The sequence below is a fragment of the Lithobates pipiens genome, unplaced genomic scaffold, assembly GCF_037356315.1.
Source record: "Lithobates pipiens isolate NorthernLeopardFrog02 unplaced genomic scaffold, aLitPip1_a1.2 Scaffold_13, whole genome shotgun sequence".
In the NCBI taxonomy this organism is placed as follows: domain Eukaryota; kingdom Metazoa; phylum Chordata; class Amphibia; order Anura; family Ranidae; genus Lithobates; species Lithobates pipiens.
Window position 1 is genome coordinate 416,626,928 of NW_027507718.1, and position 24,169 is coordinate 416,651,096.

Consider the following 24,169-nt stretch of genomic DNA (forward strand, 5'->3'; position numbering starts at 1 on the left):
GTCAAATACTTCTTTTCACACTCCCAGGAAATGAATGTTGAAGAGCTGTGCTGGAGACGGGAAAATAATATGAGATAACAGTACTGTGAAGCTGTTATATGTCCCCAAGAAATCAATTATTCAATGGTCAGAATGGTGATAGAAATTCAGTATTCAGGTTAAGTAGTTGTTTCTTCAGTTAAGTTAAACTGATTTTGCTTTGTATGTAAATAAAAAATGTAGCTGACAAGTAAAAAGACCGCAGATGTTTTTCCTACAGTGTCTGAAAATGAAGGTTATTTGGAAATGCATGATGCTGAATAACAGACCCGCCGCACAGTGCATTAGAAATGTATTAGAAAATGTGCCCTTCTTTTATGTGTGTTCCAGATCCTGTATAAACTCAGCTGCAAAAGACATTTTCTTCTTATGGTTGAACTTTAGTAAAGGGAACCTGAACAGAGAAACTATAAGGGCAGCCATTTGTCACCTCTTACTAAATACTAGTTCCTTGGCTGTCATGTTGACCCTGTGGTTACAGAACTGTGTGAGTCACTTGCCTGGAACAAGAATGTCATTAAGAATCTCAGACTTCACCCTGACTTTCTAACCTGTGTGCTTGTTCCAAACCAGTGACTTAAAGTGGTTGTAAAGGCACAAAGTTTTTCACCTACATGCATGAAGGTAAAAAAACATCTGTGCTCAGCAGCCCCACCCAGACCCACCTAATACTTACCTGAGCCCCCTTTTGATCCAGCAATGTCTACAAGACCCTTGGCTCTCGGGAGACTCACAATCCTGATTGGCTTTTGCCAGCAGCAGGAGCCACTCGCTCCCACTGCTGTCAATCACAGCCAGTCAGCCAATCGTGAGGGGATGGGACTTAACAGCTCCATGTGTGAATGAATACACAGAGCTGAGGCTCAGGAGCATGCATGCTTGGGTGCCTCCACAGCAAGCCATGAAGGCCAAAGAACACACCAGACAGGTCACGGATAAAGTTGTAGAGAAGTTTAAAGCAGGTTTAGGTTATAACAAAAATATCCCAAGCTTTGAAGATCTCACGGAGCACTATTCAATCCATCATCCGAAAATGGAAAGAGTATAGCACAGCTGCAAACCTACCAAGACATGGCTGTCCACTTAAACTGACAGGCCAGGCAAAGAAAGCATTAATCAGAGAAGCAGCCATGAGGCCCATGGTAACTGGAGGAGCTGCAGAGATCCGCAGCTTAGGTGGAAAAATCTGTCCACAGGACAACTATTAGTCATGCACTCCACAAATCTGGCCTTTATAGAAGAGTGTCAAGAAGAAAGCCATTTTTGAAAGAAAGCCATTTACAGTTTGCGAGAAGCCAGGTGGGGGACACAGCAAACATATGGAAGAAGGTTCTCTGGTCAGATAAGAGCAAAATTGAACCTTTTGGCCTAAAAGCAAAACACCATGTGTGGCGGAATACTAACACTGCACATACCCCTGAAAACACCATCACCACCGTGAAACATGGTGGTGGCAGCATCCTGCTGTGGGGATGTTTTTCTTCAGCAGGGACAGGGAAGCTAGTCAGAGTTGATGGAAAGATGGATTGAGCCAAATACAGGGCAATCTTAGAAGAAAACCTGCTAGAGTCTGCAAAAGACTTGTGACTGTGGCAGAGGTTCACCTTTCAGCAGAACAATAACACTAAACATACGGCCAGATCTACAATGGAATGGTTTAGATCAAAGCATATTCATGTGTAAGAATTGCCAAGTCAAAGTCCAGACCTAAATCCAATTTAGAATCTATGGCAAGACTTGAAAATTACTGTTCACAGACGATCTCCATCCAATCTGACAGAGCTTGAGCTATTTTGCAAAGAAGAATGGGCAAAAATGTCACTCTCCAAAGTTGGTAGAGACATCCCCAAAAAGACTTGCAGCTGTAATTGCAGTGAAAGGTGGTTCTTCAAAGTATTGACTCGGGGGGCTGAATGCAAATGCATGAAATACTTTTTAGATATTTATTTGTAAAAAAAATAAAAATAAACCATTTATCATTTTCCTTCCACTTCACAATTATGTGCCACTTTGTGTTGGTCTATCACATAATATCCCAATAAAATACCTTTCAGTTTTTGGTTGTAACATAAAAAATTTAAAAAATTCCAAGGGGTATGAGTACTTTTTCAAGGCACTGCACATTTCAAAAGCCAATATAAATGAATAGTAGTGGTAGGAAAAAAAAATATTGTGGGTTTGACCAATCTTTTTTGTATAATTCTTCTTTAAGGGGGCGTTGGCAGGGGTCGTGTCCTATGCCTACTTACCGTATTTATCGGCGTATAGCACGCACCTTTTTCCCCTTAAAATCGGTGGAAAATCATGGGTGTGTGTTATACGCCGATCCCCCCGCAGATCTGCCGATCTGCGCTGTCTGTGGTGCGCCGCCGACATTTACCGAGCTGAGCCGTGTGTACTGTGTACTCGGCTCCGCTCTCAGTCACGCCCAGTCCCGCCTCCTAGCCTTTACGTCCGCCATTGGCCCGGTGTTGTGTCCATCACAGGAGCCAGGACAAGGGGCGGGACGGGGGGCGTTACTGCGAGAAGAGCAGAGTAGCCGAGTACCCTCGGCTCGGCTCGGTCTATGTCGGCGGCGGAATGAGCCGAAGATCTCGACGGCGGCGGCGGGAGGAGCTGAAGATCTCGACGGCGGCGGGAGGAGCCGAAGATCTCGACGACGGCGGCGGGAGGAGCCGAAGATCGTGGCGGGAGGAGCCAAAGATGGCGGCGGTAAATTTAAAACTAACCATACTGCAATTTTGTGGAAGGCTGCAGGGGGACAGTGTAGGGCTGCAGGGGGACAGTGTAGGGCTGCAGGGGGACAGTGGAAGGCTGCAGGGGGACAGTGTAGGGCTGCAGGAGAACAGTGTAGGGCTGCAGGGGGACAGTGGAAGGCTGCAGGAGAACAGTGTAGGGCTGCAGGGGGACAGAGGAAGGCTACATTGATGGGCATTTAAAATGTAAGGTTTTTTCCTTAAACTTGCCTCCTATAAGTTTTTTTCCTTAAACTTCCCTCCTAAACTTGGGGTGCGTGTTATACGCCGACACGTGTTATACACCGATAAATACGGTACTTTTGCTAATATGACCTAGGTGTCACTTGTTCCCATCTCAAAAAGTTGTAAGGTATGTAATACATGGTGCCTATTGCTACATAAAACAAGAAGAACATACATGGCAAACATTGTAGACTCCATCTTTATTTATAGATAAAAAAAAGTTCAGGTCATAAAAAAGTACTTTTTTTTAAAGCAGAACAAAATAAATTATATGTAGGTTCACTTTTAATAATTAAGGAGGTTAGGTAGGAGAATTAGAATATACAAAAATGTATCAGTTGACAGGAAGATCTGGTGGTCTTTCAATTCTGGATCACAAGGTGCAGTGCTTCTACAGCCTTTACTTTGACTTATGACTCAATTAAAATGGGTACTTATTATAAAGAGTTGCTACATGCCAAGTGGCCTAAAATGCTGTTTTATGTTACATTACCCAGAACCTAAGCACAACAATGTCTATCCTTTACAGCAATCAGGGAAATTCCTTTTAATTTCCCATTATGACTCTTGTTTAAAGCAGCTCTAAATACATTTCCTAAAGACACTTTGCAGCATTACACAATATTTAACTTAACATGAGTAGATCATAAACGCATTACCAGTTAAATATGTACAGCAGCTTCCAACTATGATATCACCATTCTCTGAGCATACCTGCAGATGCACTAATTGCACGTCTCATATTTTCTTTTCATATGTGACCTGTTCATCAAATATGCCACGCTTGGATAGCATTCATTTTGAAGTGATATTTGAAAATGGCAATACGCTACGCTTTATAAGAAAAGCAATTAAATTAAATGTATACTGCTTTTGTATAGGTTCAGAACTAAAAAAAGGCATTAAAAAGTTTTCCTTCTTTTAGTCTGGTAAATATAACATGTAAATGATTGAATGAGTCATACTTATATTTACAGCCAGCACACGGAGCTCATTTTCACGTGTTTGTCTGTGCTTATATGTTCTGTTGAAAAAAACTGTTGTTTACAGGGGTCGCAATAGCTCAAATGTAAAATAACACACACATGTAAAGCCCATTTCCAGGATGTTAGCAATCCCTCGAATACGCAAGCGTCAGGGTCCTCTCTCAGAGACAGGAAAACTTGCGTGGAGCGGTGAGGGGAAGCTTTGACTTTAATCCATTACACTACAGGATAACTTAGGAAGAGGTATTTGGAATCAAGACTAATGCTGGCCATACACTTTATGAAAAATCGGTCGAGTGCGCTTTCGATAAAACAAACATATGTGTGTGGGAGCAAACGATCACGCCATCAGGTAAGTAACGATTTTCGAACAATAAATCGTTTATTAACATCAATGTATCATTTTTTTGTGCGCTTTTTGCATATAAAAAGGAAGTGTCAAAATGTGTTTGACCTCTGTACTGTGGCTTCCTGTGGTTCACGGATATGCCCAGAGGATCAACGTACGTTCGTCAGAACAAACCCTGTGCATAGTACAGATCTACTGCACCACCTTCTATATGGATGTGGATGAGAGGACCATTGCCATAGTAATGCTTGAAGTGATGGCTATACAGCAAGCAGAGGAGCCCAGAAGCAAAAGGCGAAGGTTATGGAGTAAAGAGTGGCTGAAGAACCGTAATGACTTCTCTCATATGAGATTGTTCGAGAGCTGAAGGAAAACAATCCTGATGATTATCGGAACTATCTGAGGATGCCTGATTTCAGCTGCTACTGAATAAAGTGTCACCCCTCAAAAAAGGACACAGTCTTAGGACCTAGCATCACAGCGGAGCAGAGACTGGTAGCAACACTTCGTTTTGTGGCAACTGGACAAAGTTTTGAAGACCTTAAATTCACCACTGGAATCTCTGCCCAGACACTTGGCCGCATCATACCTGAGACCTGCCAAGCCATCATAAGAATAATGCAAGGCGAATACTTAAAGGAAATTACACAGTGCTTTTATTTTTTAATCTCAAACACTGTACAGCTTGCTTTGTTAAACTTTAAATTTAGAAGCTCTAAACATATCAGTAAACTCAAACTAGTTCATAACTGACAAAGATAACATCTTTTAAACCAAATGTATGTGATTCACAAAGATGTGTACTGATAATCATGTCCCCATTTGCTTTGTGGACAATCCTGCTGCGTGTATGGTACGTGCCACTGATGCATTTGTTGAGGTAGTTGCGATGATTGGGTGTGTGTGGTTTTGTGCTCAGCTAAGTGCGTATTTGTGGTCAGCTCCCCCCTTAACCCTTTATTAAGAAGCTGAATGAGTAATGGTTCCAGTAATTGTTTTTGATCTACTGACATCCTGCGTATTTTCTTGGCAGCAAATGCACCCAGGTCATCACATTCATCCCTCTTCTGATTTAACGCTGCAGATTCTTGTAGTAGAAAGTTGCCTGTATAATCTCACCTTGTCTTTCTCTTTTTGTTCCTGCTTACTGGTGGTGATGTGCCAGTTTGTGTTTTATTACCAAATAGATCTTGTATAATAAAGCAAAATAAAATAATGTATCTAGAATTAAGCCTTGCATTTTTTTTAACATATATTTTTTACCTTTGCACTGCTACCGGCATCTGTGGAGGAATGTAAAGCAACAGCTAAACAATTTAATGACTTCTAGAATTTCCCCAACTGTGGTGGTGGCATAGACGGCAAATATGTTCGCATAACGCCACCAGCAAAATCTGGCTCCTTCTATTATAATTATAAAGGCTACCTTAGCATTGTCCTAATGGCAATTGTGAATGCAAAGTATGAGTTTATCTTTGTGGACATTGGCAAAAATTGACAAAATTCCGATGGGGGAATAATTGAGTAGTCCATCTTTAAAAAAATGGACTACTAAATCTACCATCCCAAGAGGACACAGTTGAAGGACTAAACTTCATATTTGTTGCAGATGACACATTTGCATTATCTGAGCATGTGTTGAAACCATTTGCCCTTAGGATCCTTACACCTGATCAAAAAATCTTTAATTACAAGTTATCTCATGCTAGACGAGTTGTGAAAAATGCTTTTGGTATTACGGCCAACCGCTTTCGTATCTTCCATACAGCAATAAATGTAGCACCCCATAAAATTTATACTATAGTTCATTGCTGCTGTGTGTTTTTCTTAAGGCATACTAGCTCCACCTACATGCCACAATCCCTGGTGGACCGGGAAGATACTCTGTCTGGGGATGTCATGCCTGGTGAGTGGCATAATGATACAGAAGGGCTATTAAACCTAGGCCATGCCCCACCACGTCTCTCTAGTCAACTCACTCGTCAGAATCGCCTGGATTATATGCAATATTTTCTGGGTCGTGGAGCAGTAGATTGACAAAATAATCTCTAAATGATATATGTATATTTGAGTGGCTGCATTTATATCTTATTTCAATACTAAACACAGGTGTCATGTTATTTTTTTGTTAAAAATGTAAAAAAGTACAAAGGTACATGTGCTTTCAAATTTTGATGTGTTTTGCATTTTTTTATGTATTATCTTCAATTTTTATTTTCTGATCTGTACATATAAAAGTGTATTATAATAAATAATATGAGGACTTACCTGACGTCAAAATGTCACTTCTGCCCATACCTCTTAAAGGCACATTTTTTCAATGTCATTGTTTCAAATGACATTTTTTTTTATTGTATTTAAGTCCAAATATGAGATCTGAGGACTTTTTGACCCCAGATCTCATATTTAAAAGGACCTGTCATGCTTTTTTCTATTACAAGGCATTTTTACATTCCTTGTAATAGGAATAAAAGTGATCCATTTTTTTTTAAAACAGTGTAAAAATAAATAAAATCAATTAAAATAAATAAGAAAAAATAAAAAAAAGTTTTTTAAAAACACCTCGTCCCAACGAGCTTGCGTGAAGAAGCGAGCACATACATGAGTAGCGCCCGTATATGAAAATGGTAGTCAAACCACACATGTGAGGCATCGTCATGATTGGTAGAGCGAGAGCAATAATTCTAGCCCTAGACCTCCTCTGTAACGCAAAAAATGCAACCTGTAGAATTTTTTAAATGTCGCTTATGGAGATTTTTGAGGCTAAAAGTGTGACGCCATTCCACGAGCGGGTGCAATTTTGAAGTGTGACATGTTGGGTATCAATTTACTCAGCGTAACATTATCTTTCACAATATAATAACAAATTGGGCTAATTTTACTGATGTCTTACTTTTTTATTCAAAAAAGTGAATTTTTTCCAAAAAAAGTGCACTTGTAAGACCGCTGCGCAAATATGGTGTGAAAAAAAGTATTGCAATGACCGCCATTTTATTCTCTAGGGTGTTAGAAAAAAAACAATATAAAATGTTTGGGGGTTCTAAGTAATTTTCTAGCAAAAAAAACTGTTTGAAAACATGTAAACACCAAGTCCGAAAAAGAGGCCTGGTCCTTAAGTGGTTAAACCTTACCCCAGCTGACCCAACACAAGGAAATCTGTTTTGTGCAAATGTATCATTCAATCATTTTGGGTTCCTTATTTACAGGCATACCCCACTTTTAAGTACACAATGGGGTTTATTTACTAAAGCTGGAAAGTGAAAAATCAGGTTCACGTCTGCATAGAAACCAATGAGCTTCTAACCCCAGCTTGTTCAATTAAGCTTTGGTAATAAAACCTGGAAGCTCATTGGTTTCTATGCAGACTTGAGCCTGATTTTGCACTTTCCAGCTTTAGTAAATAAACCCCATTGTGTGCTTAAAAGTGGGGTATGCCTGTAGTAAGCACTAGAAGAATAAACTCTCTCTAATGACATTACCATTATAACTACAGAATGTCTGTGAAAAAAATCATGTAAACATCAAGCAAATTATGAGTATGGGTTTTTTCATCTTGTTTCAAGAAATTCACTGTGATCTTTCTCTGTTTGCAGGCAGGAAAGATTCATTTTGGCTACATGTACACAATGAGTATATTTGGTTGCCTGGGAATTCATGCTTTATTAAACCTGATGAGTTTCACAGGTGTCTCACACGGATGTGTTGCCAGTGTCCTGGGTTACTGCCTTCTGCCTATGGTAATACTGTCTTGCTTTGCCATCATACTTTCTCTCCAGTAAGTACCCGGAACCTTAAAAAATGTTTGTTTTCTTGTGGATATATTTTATAAGGTGAATGACTGATATAATTAAGGAGCATAATGTATTTTAATGGAAAGTATAAAACAAAATAAAGAGGTACTGCAGTCTGCTCACATAATTTGTATTAAAAACATCTTCACCATTCTGAAGCTTCCCTCCAACCACTTTGCATATTATTTTATATATACTGTGATTCTGCACTTGCCAGATATGCTGCAGAAATCTCCCTCCACAGAGTCTAGCTGCAACTATTTTAATTGTGGGCAGCAGAAGCAGCTGCCTGTTCAATTCTGGAATTTACACAGACATACAGAGGCACATCTTCAGCTCTGCAGCTTTCATTGGCCCTTGTATGATTCATCCCCTCTCCCTTCCTGACAAACTCTCACTAGAGTGAGAGAGAGCTATGCATGGTGTGATAACCCTAAGCTTTTTACCAGACAAGAAACAGGAAATGGGTTGTATTAGGTATTTACTAGCAGAATTTTTTTTTTATTATCCAAAGTTAAAACAAGGGCAGAGGATTTAATGTGTAGCGCCGGCTCCTGAAGTGCACGCGCTATATGTTTTTGCAATTTAAAACTGCAGTTTGGTTTGGGTCTAATTGTTCTAAATTTTTGACCTCAGCATTAGTCTGACTGGACTACAGGGTGTTCTGCCTGGCCATGGGGGGCACTGTCAATTTTGGCAGGCATTGAAACACAGGTGCATTAAGGTTATTCTCTCTCGGAACCAGCCTAGTGGGAGTGTCGCTCTTGCTAGGCCTTCTGGGTGGGGGTACTTAAGGTGTGGATGTCACGTGTTTCGGGGTTCCGGTCCAGAAGTATGTTCTGACTGCATGGTCCTGGTCTTCCTGACCAGCCCCCAGGACATCCATGGCCTGGGGTGCAGATCCACCTGACTTTACGTCTCGGGGCTGGCTAGCCCGAGGCGAGGAAACTAAAAGGAGGATTCGGAGGTGGTCCGGTGCTGTCTCGGTTAGTGGAGAGGCCCAGCAAATGTGAAGTTATCCAGGGGAGGACTCTTAGGGAGAAGGCCACGAAAGGGTTGGCTTCTCAACAAGAGCCTGGACAAGTTGAAGGACCCAAGTGAATCCACTCTCATGCGGTATCACCGGACTGGCTGCAAGATACTGGGACCACACGAGTGTCCTACAAGCTTTCAAGTTTCCCTCACGTGTTCTATAGGAAAGTCTGTGGCAGAGACTTGTTCCTGACTCAAGTACCCTGTTGGCTGCTAGGCCTGGTGAGAGAAGGACTATCCAATTAGGGTGAGGATCCAGTTGTGAATGGCTATTCTCTGGAATTATTCAAAGTGAGAGACTGTTTCATGTTGAATTTAACATTAAGAGTACCTGGACTTTTCACCTAAACCCTCTGATCCTATGCTGAGAGACTGTGTTGTTAACTACTTTTCACAAATAAAAATCCCTTTAAGTGGATCTGTCATCAGTCTCTGCAGTTTTTGGGCCTCAGGAAACCTCTAGACGCATGCGAGCTGAAGAAGGTAACGGTAAGCCCAATTAATTCAGCCGCTCCTTCGGGAGTCAGTGCTACAAATAGATGGAAAGTTGAAAAAATGACTGAAGGTCCGCTTTAAGTAGATAAAACTGTAGACTGCTGACACAGATAACATCAAGGCTTAGGGGAGTTATCATCAAATATTACTGGTGTCTCCTTTTGTCCTGTTTGGTCAGAACTCACATACACCAGAAATCCTACAACACTTGCAAGACCTGCTGCTAAAAGCCAACAAGAGTCTTATGCCCATACACACGATCGGATTTTCCGACAATAAAACTGTGGATTTTTGTTCGAAGGATGTTGACTCAAGTTTGTCTTGCATACACACGATCACACAAATGTTGGGCAAAAATTTTGAATGTGAGAACGCGGTGACGTACAACACATACAACGAGCCGAGAAAAAGGAAGTTCAATAGCCAGTGCAGCTCCTTCTGCTTGATTCCGAGCATGCGTGAACTTTTGTGCGACAGATTTGTGTACACACGATCTGACTTTCCCACAACAAGTTTTGTTAGCGGAAAATTTGAGAACCTGCTATCAAACATTTGTTAGTGGAAATTCTGACAGCAAATGTTTGATGGAGCATACACACGGTCGGACTTTCCGACAACAAGCTCACATCAAACATTTCCCGTCTGAAAATCCGACCATGTGTACGTGGCATTAGAGTAAAACAAAAGCATACGAAAGAGCCACCGGTTACAAGTTCTTCCTGAATTAAAGCTGTCTTTAGAAAGCAAAATAATAGCGTCATGCTTCCCTGGTGGGTGATGTGGAACAAAAAATAATATGTGAATATAGCTGCCCTGGGGTGAAACTTATATTCCAGAATTGCAGGAGGAGGCAGGGATGCAACTCTTGTGGACCTGAACCTAAGCCTGCAGTCTCCAAGAAATATATAAAATCAACAAGTGATTATAACTGTTATTGAAGTATCAATTTTGAAAGGTGTTGCTCTTTAACCTTTTCCCACCTCTAATGTGTATAATAATGTCCCTCAGAACAATTTCCCATGCTGGGCATAAGTTATTAAATATTCTCCAACAATTTGCAAGGCTGATGTCTCTCAACAACAGTTGCAACTGACAGCTTTAATCTACACTGATGATCAGGAACCAATCCGAATGATTACCATTTGTGCGATTACTATGTCAGTGTAGAAAAGTCCTGGGGCCCCTGAAGCCCAATGGTGACCTCCAGAGTTAAGGATAGCTGACATCCTTCAGTGTAGAGTGGGTTAGAAGGCATGGTGGGTGTAATGCAAGATGAACAGGTGGGCACCAGACAATTTTTGAACGCAAAGAGATTTATTGTCTCTTAAACAGAACTGTGGGCCAGCACACCCTTAGTTGATGAAATTGGCAGACTCCAAGACTTCTATAGGTGGACAGCTATATAGGTGAAGGCCTTCAGCCGTACACCACTTCTGTATAGGTAGGACCACTGTCTCCTATGGCAGCAATCTTGTAGTAGTTACTAACGGTAAGGTATTTAACTATCTGCAACACGCACAGCACTAAGTATGGACCCAGCAGTAAAGCGTCACCCCCGCTTTACTGCTGGGTCTCTGGCTGGGCACTCACAGATACTCCTTAATAGGGATGAGCTCGGTGTTCGACTCAAATGCATGTTTGACTTGAACGCGGTCATTCGCCTATTCGGCGAATTCAGAACTTTGTGGACCGTTCACACCAAGGTCGTGTGGCACGAACGGCCCACAATGCACGATGCCATCGCAGTGCATGCTGGCTCATGATTGGCCAAGCATGCACTGTGACCCCGCATGCTTGGCCAATCACATCAGGCAGCAAGGAGAGCCATAATTGGCCACAGGTAGGATGCCTGTGGGCAATTATCGCTCATGGGGTTTAGTACAAACCCCATACTATATAAGGCCGACAGCGAGGCAGCCTTGTGTAGTGTGTTCCGGCGTGCAGGGAAAGAGCAAGATAGGCAGGGACAGTGTGTTCTTTTCTCAGGCATCTGCAGGAGTTAGTGGGTGTTGTGTGCCTCCAGCACAGTATACACCTGTATCTACCCTTTATTTCTGGTGTTGTCTGTTGCATATCTTGCATATTAGCCTTTAAAATGAGCACTTTTGATTTTGAATGTTCGAGTCCCATAGACTTTAATAGGGTTCTAAAGTTCGTATGAATTTTCGATCCCTTCGAAGGTTCTGGTGCGAACCGAACCAGGGGGTGTTCGGCTCATCCGTACTCCTTAAGCTTCACCTCAGCTGTCCCGCTGGGTCCCTAGCTTGGCAGTTGCTGATGCTTTCCCACTTCTTCACCGTCCCCGGTTGGCGAGACGACGGCTCTAGTACTGGCCTCAGCTTACTCACAATGGTCTCCAGTAGCAAGGTGGAGCTTCCCCTCTACCTCCATCCATGGCTACAAGCCCACAGTCCCAACCCTCCACTACTTCTGGATAGGCTCTATGGCAGCCTAGCAGACAGATGTTCCTGGGATAGGCCTTAGGTTTCTGGCCTAACAGCCCGAAACCCAGACAGCAGTCAGGTAGCACAGAACCCTGGTCAACTGACTCCACCCAAATAAATAGGTTCTCCCAGCAAACCAAGGGACCCAAGAAAATCCCTGCCCATTGGCTGAGACACCCCATTCATTCCTAATCTGTCCCTGCAATGCCTTTGTCTTATTTAATGCCACAAGACACAACCGGCCATCTAGTGACAGAAGAGAGAAGTGCAGCAACTCCAGAATTAGGGTGAAATCAATTGACCTCCTAATAATTGGCCAAAGCAACTATCACTTGTCAGATAAATTTAATAGCAACCCTACCTAAACATCAGGGTGCTACATCAGCTATCACATAATGATCACATGCAAGCTTGAGCCTGCAGATGAACATTGCATCCTTGTTGCTACGGTGGCATTGACTCGATATTTAAACTGTCAGATTCAATGATATAATTGAAGAAAAATGAATTTAAAAATATATATATATATATAATTTTTTTTTTTTACATTTTTGTCATTCTATAACAAAAAGCAATGTTTTTATTAAATAATGTACCAAGTAAAAACTATTTAATTATTTAGGTATGCAGATTTATCCTAGAGTTAATGATGCTGTTAAATTTGGCAAGGCAATATAGGCATCGATAACCTCTGGTCACAGAACCACAATTGATTATTGAAAAGTCTGTGAACTCTCTAGAGTTACATAGATTTCTGGAAGAAAGGGTTCTAAAATGTGATATGACCTTTTAGGTTTCTAGTGCTTTTGGGATCTGTCTGATATATATTTTTTCTGAGGGAGTATTTAGAGGAAACTAGTAGGGCAAGTATTTGCTGTACTTGTGTTATGCATCTTTTAATGTTAGTTTGTCCTTAATAGTACAATTACAATACAGTTCAATAGAGAATGGACAGGAGGGACCTGCTGGTTGAGTTTACAATCTAAAGGGATTAAAAATAAAAATAAAAATGTTATACAATTCAATTACATTTTGAAGTCTTTTTTTATTTTGATTGGCAACATTGCTGAGTTGAAAGTATCACAGCAACACATTATAAGATCTGGGGATGCTTTTCCTGAATTGGTGCCAGGGAGGTGTTGATTTAAAGTGGATCTTCCCCCCTGAACAGACATCTCTCCAATCCAAACCTCTTCACCTCCACTACATGAATAGCACTGTATTTATTTTTATTTTTTTGTAAATCTCTGCCCCCCATATGCTCATTGTGTCTCCTGGGATATGCATGTCACATATCCCAGAAGGCATAGCCCTTCATTCATAAAGGAGAGGGGGTGTGCCTAGAGCTGTGGCAATGGAAGGCAAGCTGGCTGAACCCAGAAGAGCCTTTGGGCCTCTTGATGACATTACAAGCAACATGGTGGAGTGGGATAGAGCAGTGGCAGAGGACAAGAAGAGCTCAGCGGGATAATGCTGGATCCTCTGAGGGGGTGAGTATCTGAACTGGTAAGCAGGGGTAAAAAAAAGGGGGGGGGGGGGAGAGAGGCAAAATGTCCACTTCAGGAAATATATTGCGATTATTAACAAAGAAGTCGTTTATTTATGAAGTGGATTTGGAAACTCTGCTGGGTTACAGATGGTTACAGCGGGTAAAATAAGTATTGAACACATCACCATTTTTCTAGGTAAATATATTTCTAAAGGTGATATTGATGTGAAATTTTCTTCACATGTCGGTAACAACCCATGCAAAGAAACTAAAACAAATAGGTTCAGAAGTTAAAGCGGAGTACCATCCAAAAGTGGAACTTCTGCTTTAAGTACTCCTCGCTCCCTGACATGTCACATTTCACATATGATTTTTTTGGGGGGTGAGTGTGTACCTAGTTTAGAGTGGGACTTCCTGTCCCACTTCCTCCTTCCTGCTCTTGGCTGCCTAGGGGACTCCTCCTCTCCCCCTAGGTGGCCTCTCCCTCTCTGTAATCTTCTGGGACACATCACAGGTCCCAGAAGATTGCCTGGCCACTAGCAGAGTGCAGTGCGACTCGCGCATGCTGTTTGCGCCCGGCCATGAAACCGAAAGTTGTCACGGCCGGGTGCCCACAGTTGCTATGGCGGAGAGGAGTGAGGCTTCAGGCGCTCGCATTGATGGACCGCGGGACAGGTAAGTGTCTGTTTATTAATAGTCAGCAGCTACACTTTTTGTAGCTACTGAATTTTAATAAACAAAAAAATGCACGGAACTCCACTTTAGGTTATGCATAATAAAATGGAATGACACAGGGAAAAAGTATTGAACACATGAAGAAAGTGAGGTGCAAAAAGACATGGAAAGCCCAGACAACAGCTGAAATCTATCAGTAATTAAAAAGCAATCCTGCCCCTTGTCAGTGCAAATTAATATCAGCTGGTTCAGTCTCAACTGATGGCCTATAAAAAGGTGTCTCATTACCAAGGTGTCACACAAGAAACATGTAATGATGGGTAAAAGAAAAGCGTTCTCTCAAGACCTTCACAACCTTATTGTTGTAAAACATACTGATGGCATTGGTTACAGAAGGATTTCTAAACTTCTGAATGTCCCAGTGGGCACTGTTGGAGCCATATTCCGGAAGTGGAAAAACATCATTTCACTAAAAAAATGACCATGACCAGCTCCTGACAAGGTTTCTAACAGAGGAGTGAAAAGAATTATAATAAAAGTTGTCCAAGAGCCAAGGTCCACTTGTGGAGAGCTTCAGAAAGACCTGGAACTATCAGGTACAATTGTTTCAAAGAAAATAATAAGTAATGCACTTAACCGCCATGGCCTGTATGCATGCCGATCACGCAAGACTTCATTGCTGTTGAATGTATGAATGGAAAAATGTACCAAGACATTCTTGATAACAATCTGCTCCCATCTACCAAAATGATGAAGAGGAAACAAGGGTGGACAGTTCAGCAAGACAATGATCCCAAACACAAAGCCAAGGAAACGCTCATTTGTTTTCTTTTAAGAGAAAGAAAATAAAGCTGCTAGAATGGCCCAGCCAATCACCTGACTTGAATCCATTAGAAAATCTATGGAAAGAACAAAAGATCAGAGTTCATTGAAGAGGCCCACGGAACATTCAAGATTTGAAGACTGTATGGAAGAATGGGACTAGCTTCTCCATACAGGTGGTGTCTTGAAGCTGTCATTACCAACAAAGGATTTTGTACAAAGTATTAACCCCCGTAGCGGTAATCCCGAGTCTGGCTCGGGTTAGGAATTTACTGATAGAAGCGGTAACCCCGAGCCAGACTCGGGATCGCTTCGCTGGATGCAGGGGAGGACACAGGGAGACTTACTTACCTTGTCCCCTGGATCCAGCGATGTCCCCCGCGCTGTGTGATCGAGCTGTCCTCCGCTCGATTCACAGTGCCGAATGCCGCCGAGCTCCGTTCCCTGCGACGTTACGGCTCACGGGAGCGGAGAACGGCGGCAAATTCAAAAAAGTAAAAATACACAAAACACACACAGCACTGTAATCTTACAGATTACAGTGCTGTATTAAAAAATACACACCCCCTTTGTCCCTAGTGGTCTGTGCAATGCCCTGCATGCACTTTTATATTATAAATACTGTTTTTTCTGCCTGGAATTTGGAGATTGCCCATAGCAACCAAAAAGTGTCCCTTTTTCAGTGTTTTTGGATTTGATTACATTATTGAATAATTTTTAGTATTCTTTATTATATTATAAACTTTATCATACCCGGGATGTCTGCTAGACTCTGGTTTGAACAGATTTAAGAGAGTTATTCCTAAGAATTACAGGACTACAAAATAAAACGCCAAATTCCCATGCAAAATAATTGTACCGCTTTCAGCACCTAAAACCGGACTAATTCATACCGCCAGGGAGGTTAATACATTTTAGTTAGTGTGCGTTTAATACTTTTTCCCTGTGTCATTCCATTTTATTTCACATAACTTAATTTCTGAACTTTTTTGTTTTGGTTTCTTTATATGTGTGGATTGCATGTGTTGTTACCAACATGTGGTTCAAATTTCATGGCAATAGTACCTTTAGAAACATATTTACCTAGAAAAAATGGTGACATGTTCAATACTTATTTTACCCACTGTAAATCTAAGGAGGTATAGGCCACCTCCAGGTTTGACGCCTGTTAATCACAATTTTGCTATATAGCTTTTGCTAAACTTGCAACAGAAGGCTCTCTTTCACAACAGCTGTCCTGTCACTTGTCTGCCCTTTCTCTCCTATTGTCCAATCACGGAGCACTAAGCCCTTGTACACACGGTCGGAGATTCCGACTACCAAATCCGTCGGAGTAATTCCGACGGATTAATTCTGGAAGAGGTCCGGAAGTGATGTTGCATACACACGGTCGGACTAAGTTGTTGGAAAATGCGATTGTACATAACGTGATGACGTTATTTCATTAAGACGGGACTACGTTCAGGCTAGTAGCCAATAGCTTTGGTCTAGGAATTTGACCTGAGCATGCGTGACACTTTGTCCGTCGGCGTAGGCTACACATGATCGGAGTATGTCCGATCGGAGCATTTTGTCGGAAAATATTTCCGGCAAGTTGGAAAAGTTGGTCAGACGGATATTCCAATGGAAACAGTCCGATGCAGACCACACACAGTCGGAATATCTGACAAAACGCTCCGATCGGAAACATTCCGCCGGAATCTCCAACCGTGTGTACAAGGGCTTAGTATTCTGTGAACCTATTCACAAAATACCAAGCATTCTGTAAATGGACAGGGTGACTGCTGGACAGTTGGAGTGCTGGAAGTTTAGCAACAGCTATACTATTAGAGCTCAATGAAAGCATACATTTTTAATTAAGGACAGTGATGCAGGAGGTGGCCTTCACATCCTAGGATATAACTATTTTTAACCCATCAGATTTTTTAAAGGTTTTTCCCTGGAGTTCTTCTTAAAGTTGTGATAGCCTACGTAATACTTACTTTATCAAGACTGCAAGCTTGCAATGTGTGATGTCAGCCCATATGGGATTTCAAATGGGTGGGTGCATTATAGACAAAAAAATTGCCTAATACCTAGAATACTATCTTTCTCTTAGAAGGTATGAGGCTCTTTCTTACTTTAGCTCCCCACAAGGAAAAATAACCATGGGGATTGGTTTTGTATGACCCCATTGTCCAGTGTACTAACAAAGGATTCCTTATGAATGTGTGTGTTAGACTCAAGCAAAAACAAAGCCACCCCAGTCTTTGCCACATCCATAAAGATTTGTTTTTTCAAAATCATCTTGATACATTTAATTAATGATGGGTCTGTGCTTTCCTAAAAAGAAAAAGTAAATTGAAATATCCCAAGTGTGCAGTTTCCAAGTGACCAATTTTTATTACTTAAATAATTTAATAGCGAATATAGCAATGGAGCTACATTGCACAAGTGATACTATGAAGTATTGCCATGCACAAATCAGTGGATTCGTTTATCCACCTGTGCACCATAGAAATATACCAAGTTGTAAAAGTACATTTTCAATCATCTCCAAAATGCATACCTTCTTGTACAAAGCAATCTTTATATTTTTTTAAAATTTGAATTGTATAATTTGAACTGTTTTATAGAATAAGTTGCAGTCACAGACTTTTGTTTATTATGTACAAAAGGTCATGGCAGTGCAAAAAAGTGATGAGTGACCATTATGTTGAAGAATAATCAAAGACAACAGCTGCAATCAGAAGTAGATTATCCATTAAAGTGCAGGAAAGATCAAAACCAGCAGCCTTAGCAGGGAGCACCATCTGTCCTGCTCAACTATGTTTGTGGATAAAATATTTCTTAAGTCCAAGGCAACAAAAAGCCGTGCAATTCCAAACCAACTTAGAAGATGCCAGCATTATATCTTATCTATCACTACACAGAAAATAAAACCACTGTGCCAGCTGATCAAAATGTAATAGACTAAGAGGGTAAAGGATGCCAAGATATGTAGTTTTTAATGTCAGGACTGACTTGCTTCACATAAACAAATAAAAGACTTTATGTTACCAAATAATTTTGTAAAAAGTTGCTGCACTAATGAAAATATGTACACGCATGAAATGATTTTCATGTCCAAGAAATAACATGAAGATTACCTGACCAAGGCTGTCAGCTCTTTACCTACAATTACCTACAATTACACAGTATTTTTGATTATTTTTCTTAGCAAGAAATATCAATTTTTCTTGTATGAAAATTTGAAATTGGAATACCAGTATTGTTTTTTTATTTTTTATTTCTGGGATCCCACTCCTCACCCCTACTTCTAACTTTGGTTCCTCTGTAACAAAATATATGTCCAAGATCTGCTTACTCTCCCCATGCTTCTGGAGCCATTTCCTCCATTCAGTGCCACCAGTCCTCTTCTGGGATGAACAACAGTCAGCATCATTAAACCTATTTGCTGACACCCCAGTGCTGAGGGGTACATTATTAGGCCACCTGGGCTCACAATGCTCCAGGACTGAGTTGTGCTCACACAGCATGGCATGAACACCGCTTAGTGCAGGAGGAAAGCCCCTACAGCAGCCGGGAAGGAATAGGATAGACCCATGAAATCACTTAATTTTATGAGTCTTTCCTATTTTATATGAGTCAGGAAATGGCTGGATGGTGTTTGAAGACAGGGGTAAATTGGCCTGCTGTTTCCTGCTCTCCTCATTTCCCTACTTGCTGCGCAATAGGCCAATAGGGAGCCATAAGTGCAGGAAGGGAAAATGACCATAAGGCCGCGTACACACGCGGGGACTGTTCGCTCAACTTTGTCCGTCAAACAGTTTCAGCAAACAGTCCGCTCAAAATTAGCATGGACGGACTTGCCCACACACGACGAACGAAACCGTGCGCGATGACGTGAACGGCACGTACGACGGGACGGAAAATACAACGTCCTATACACTGCATTACAACTTTCGGCGTGTAAATCCTTTCTGAGCATGCGCGGAACTTAGTTTGCCGAACAAGCCTACACACGAGGGGACTGTTCGCTGAAACCAAGTTTCAGCGGACAGTTTTTCGGAAATTCCGAAAAACCTTGTTCAGCAAACTGTTCGCTGAAACTGTCCACTGAAAGCCCACACACGGGCGGACTGTCCGCCGAAACACTGTTCAGCGGACAAAGTTGGGCGAACAGTCCCCGCGTGTGTACGCGGCCTTAGAGATCTGCATTTATTACTATACATTCATTATATTAGGTGATATACTGTACATATAATATTAAATAGTAAAAAGTGCTAATGCGCTTCACCTCACTCAAAAAATGTCAACAAAAAAGGTGTGTAATAATGAATATAAGTACACTTAAAAAAGCAATTTTTTGTATATGTGTGGAAAAAATAATAAATATATTAAATAAGTGGAAGCAGCCAGGCAATAAATAGTAATCTCAATACTACGTGAAAAATATGTGTTAATAATGAATGCGGCGCTGCCAGCAAACTATACTAAAATATTAAAAAAACACTAAGCAAACAACAAGTGAAAAAAGTGAATCCACCTCACAAAGTGTTCCAATGTGCAATATAGGGCAATATACTAGAAACACTAAAAATAGTGCGTGTATAAAACAATCATGAGAAAATAAATATATAAATAATCAAAAAATGATAAAACGTGGCTAAAATAAAATGTGCACATAAATGCAATAAACAATATAACGTGTCGACTTAATATAAGTCCATAGAGTTGCTTCGTGAGCATACAATAAAGTCCATGCAAAAAACGTGATTTCCAAACAAGTGATATTCCAGTAGCCAACTTCAGTGCCAAACAGGTGCACCACCAGTTTCCCCCAGCCTCTCACCTCAACAGCTTAATAAGCAGACTCTGAATAAAGCCAAAAGGCTATTCCTTTCTCCTCCATCCAGCAGATAGTAAATGGCTGAACATTCCTTTCCCAGACTCTTCAGTTATCTCCCAGTACAGTGAGCGGCACGTAGAGTATGAAATAAAAGGACAGGGGGGCTCTCATGTGTAGTAATTCACATAGATAATTTAATAAAATAACTGGTCACTTACATATAGGCTAAGAAAAGCAGATAGCGTCGAATCATCCGAACTTCCGGTCTCGGCCGCGACCGGAAGTGACAAGTGTAACACCACAGCTCCTTCCCTGACGCATTGCGTCACACCCTCGTGACTTTCTCAAAGGGTTATGGGAGTTGTGGTTTTTACCTTCCAAGTAAGGACTAATGTACAACTGAAGAGGAACGAGGGTGGGGTGGTGTACATGTGTTTCTGTGTACATATGTGTGTGTGCCTATGTGCATGTGTACATGTGTGTCTGTGTACATATGTGTGTGTATGCATATGTGTGCCTGTGTACATGTGTGTGTGTCTGTGTACATATGTGTGTGTGCCTATGTGCACGTGTACATGTGTGTGTCTATGTACATATATGTGTGTGTGCATGTGTGTGTCTGTGTACATATGTGTGTGCCTATGTGCATGTGTATGTGTGTGTTACTGTGTGTTCATGTGTCTGTGTCTGTGTACATATGTGTGTGAGGGGGGCTTAGAGAGTGCAGATGTGAGGGGGGTTGAGAGGGTACAGATGTGAGGGGGGATGGAGAGGGTACAGATGTGAGGGGGGCTGAAAGGTTACAGGTGTTAGGGGGCTGAGAGCGTACAGGTGTTAGGGGGGCTGAGAGCGTACAGGTGTTAGGGGGGCTGAGAGCGTACAGGTGTTAGGGGGGCTGAGAGCGTACAGGTGTTAGGGGGGCTGAGAGCACATGGGTGTTAGGGGGGCTGAGAGTGTACAGGTGTTAGGGGGGCTGAGAGTGTACAGGTGTTAGGGGGGCTGAGAGCACATGGGTGTTAGGGGGGCTGAGAGCGTACAGGTGTTAGGGGGGCTGAGAGCACATGGGTGTTAGGGGGGCTGAGAGTGTACAGGTGTTAGGGGGGCTGAGAGTGTACAGGTGTTAGGGGGCCTGAGAGCGTACAGGTGTTAGGGGGCTGAGAGCGTACAGGTGTTGGGGGGCTGAGAGCACATAGGTGTTAGGGGGCTGAGAGCATACAGATGTGAGGAGGGCTGAGAGGGTACATGTGTGAGGGGAGCTGAGAGCATACAGGTGTTAGGGGAGCTGAGAAAATACAGGTGTTAGGGGGCTGAGAGCATACAGGTGTTAGGGGAGCTGAGAAAATACAGGTGTTAGGGGGCTGAGAGCATACAGGTGTTAGGGGGGCTGCGAGCGTACAGCTGCTGGTTTGGGATGTCTCTTTTGGGCAAAATATTAATATGAAAGCACTTATGACTTATAATATACTGTTCATTTACATATATAACTTTGTAAGTGTTAAAATAAAAGGTGTGTGCACGGAAGGACTTGATGGGATGGCTAGTGGACAGATTCGGTGCAATGGCCAGGGGGCAGGCCCTGGGGAATGTTGGCGGTCAGGCCTGGGGGGGGGCCCAGACCTAAAGCTGTCTAAGAGGCCCCACAATTTCTGATGGCTGCCCTGACTGCAGAGACCGACACTTGAATCCCTTTTGAGGAATTTTTATTTGCATAAAGAATTGAACAAAACACAGTCTCTGAGTTGGGAATAGAGGGCCTGGGTAGGAAAACTCAGGTACTTGTTTGGAAACTGCTGACACTTGAAATGTCTCTCTCTAGATGATCCAGGGAATAGCCACTCGCAACTGGATACTTCTGTCGGAAGTATACTGTCGGATAAGTCCTGGTTCATGGAAAAGCAGCCGACAGGTGCAAAGTCTCTGTCACAGACTTGGTTGTAAAACTTTAGCTGAACACAGAAAAGTCTCTCACAAAAACGTAGTTGTAACCGAAGGATGAAATTATGAACTTTCTTACAGTACCAGAATCTTGCAGCCGGTCCGGTGATACCATAAGACTGCGGATTTACTTGGCGTCCTTACAGGTCAGCTTCCAGGCTCTTACCGAGCAGTCAGCCTTGTGCATGGCCCTCTTCCGAAGAGTCCTCCCCTGGTTGCGGTTTGAGTTGTTGGGCCTCTCAAAAACCCGAGACGACACCGGACCACCTTGAAATCCTCCTTCCAGTTACTGCGCCTCAGACTAGCCAGCCCGAGACTCGGAAAACAGATGGATCCACACCCCAGGCCATGAGGGCCTCTGGGGGCTGGTCAGGAGGACCAGGACCACGGAGTCAGAACATACTTCTGGACCGGAACCCTGAACCACGTGACTTCAGCACCTTAAGTACCCTCTCCCAGAATTCACAGCGAGATAACGCCCCACTGATTGGTTCCGAGAGAGAGATTGGTACCCAATGCGTCCAACCAGACTGCGTTCCAATGCCTGTCAGAGGTGATACATGCACCTATGACCAGGCAGAACATAGTACAGTCCAGCCAAACTGATGCCAGAATCACAATTTAGTGAAATTAACCCCAAGACCAAACTACTTTTCAGGAGTACCGGTGCTACACTTATAATCAATAAAATATTTTTATTTCTTCTGCTAAAATATTTTTTTTTTCAAAAACAATTCATACAAATGTATCCTTGCTGCATCCGAACCAAGTGGGGAAGAAAAGTTTATATGTATGTATTGTCCAGAATACCTCTGGGTATAGAGCAGTGGATTTGTCTCTCTCCTCCCACCAGAGCTGCTGTTAGAAATCATAGGGCCTTGTACAGCCTTTCTGATGCCCTCCCCCAACCTCACCTACAGTCCACCCCCCAACCTCCCCCCCCCCCCCCCAGGGAGCAGAAGAACAGCTTCACTGACTTTTTCCACATACACCCGGAAACTTAAAAAGAAAAAAAAAATACCTTCTGTGCTTGACCTCCTGGGCCCCTCTGTTGGTCTGATGGGACCCAGGGAAATGTAATGTAAGCCCTGGTAAGCAAGTAGGAACCAGGGTGTGGTCTAGTAAAATCCATTTATTCATATAGGCTGAAATTAACAATAAAGCTGCCCTGCCCCTCCCCCCCCCCCCGTTTAGCTGATAAGGCCCAGGCTCAGTACAACAGGACCAGTTGTACTGCTTTATCAGTGGCCCTGCCTCCCACAATGCAGTGCTGAGTGCTTGAGCAGCCAATTGCCAGGCTCCAGCATCCTCTGTAAGCTCCCCAGCAGAACAACTCAAAGCTTACAAGGGGGTCTTCTCCTCACTCCCGCATGTTAAAAGAACAGTGGAAGAGAGAAAAAAAAGGGAAGTAGACACAGCTATATGGGCAAAGCTCAAGTTCACTTTAAGAACATATTTATAGAAGCATGAAATACAACTGCATCCACATTCCTTTCCCAACCATCTTTATTTACATACCCTACATGCATTCCCATGTGATAGAAGACATGAGGCGGCCAGATTGAAATACTTTTTTTTTTTTTTTTTACTTCTTTTATACTGCTCCCCTGCTGCATTCATGTGTAACCATTTCAATTAGAGGATAAAGATCTACTTTCACTTCACAGATTGAGTTCACATGATGCTTGATAGATTTTAAATAAAGCAAATGGACCAAAAGAGATTATTTAATGAGATTTCATGTCAGAGGGCTGCATTTATAGATCCGGGTTTTCAGAAGGATTAAGCTGCATCTTAAAGGGAAGAAATGTCATTCATACTAGGGCAAAACAGATTATGTAGGTATTAAGCTGTATGCCACTAGTATAACCAAGGAATTTATTATCACATATGCTTTCAGCTTTGCAATGACACCAAGTCAACGCTTTCATTTGAAAAAAAAAAAAAAAGTTAACAATGGCCACCAAACTCAGAACAAATATTATACATAATGATAACACATGATAGCATTTAAATGTAAATGTATGAGGAACTCAATCAAGGGTTCCAGATGTCCTAAAATATGAGGAGATTTTTCTCTGCCCTATAAATAACATTGAGTACTCCCTTATTGAGTTCTAGCCTTATCATTTTTCGATGTCAGATATTTTTTTGATTTATGGTATTTTCACCCTTCAGATCTCATACATTATTCTGCGTTATGCCAGAAGAGCTGTGTAGAAATAAATAAAAGGAATGGTTGCTAAAATACACACTTACTAAATAAAAATAATCTGTTCCTTAGCCCATCCATCTTGCTC

The 24,169-nt window shown here is 42.1% G+C and overlaps 1 protein-coding gene across 2 annotated transcripts in view; it reads left to right on the forward strand.

Moving 5' to 3' along the window:
- The window catches only part of YIPF7 (Yip1 domain family member 7), a 113,371-nt gene that overhangs the window by 80,891 nt on the left and 8,311 nt on the right, over nt 1-24,169 (forward strand). For both annotated transcript variants that reach the window (XM_077477548.1, XM_077477549.1), the window contains exon 5: nt 7,949-8,130. In XM_077477548.1, the coding sequence (XP_077333674.1) occupies nt 7,949-8,130 (182 nt within the window). The remainder of the gene's footprint in view (nt 1-7,948; nt 8,131-24,169) is intronic.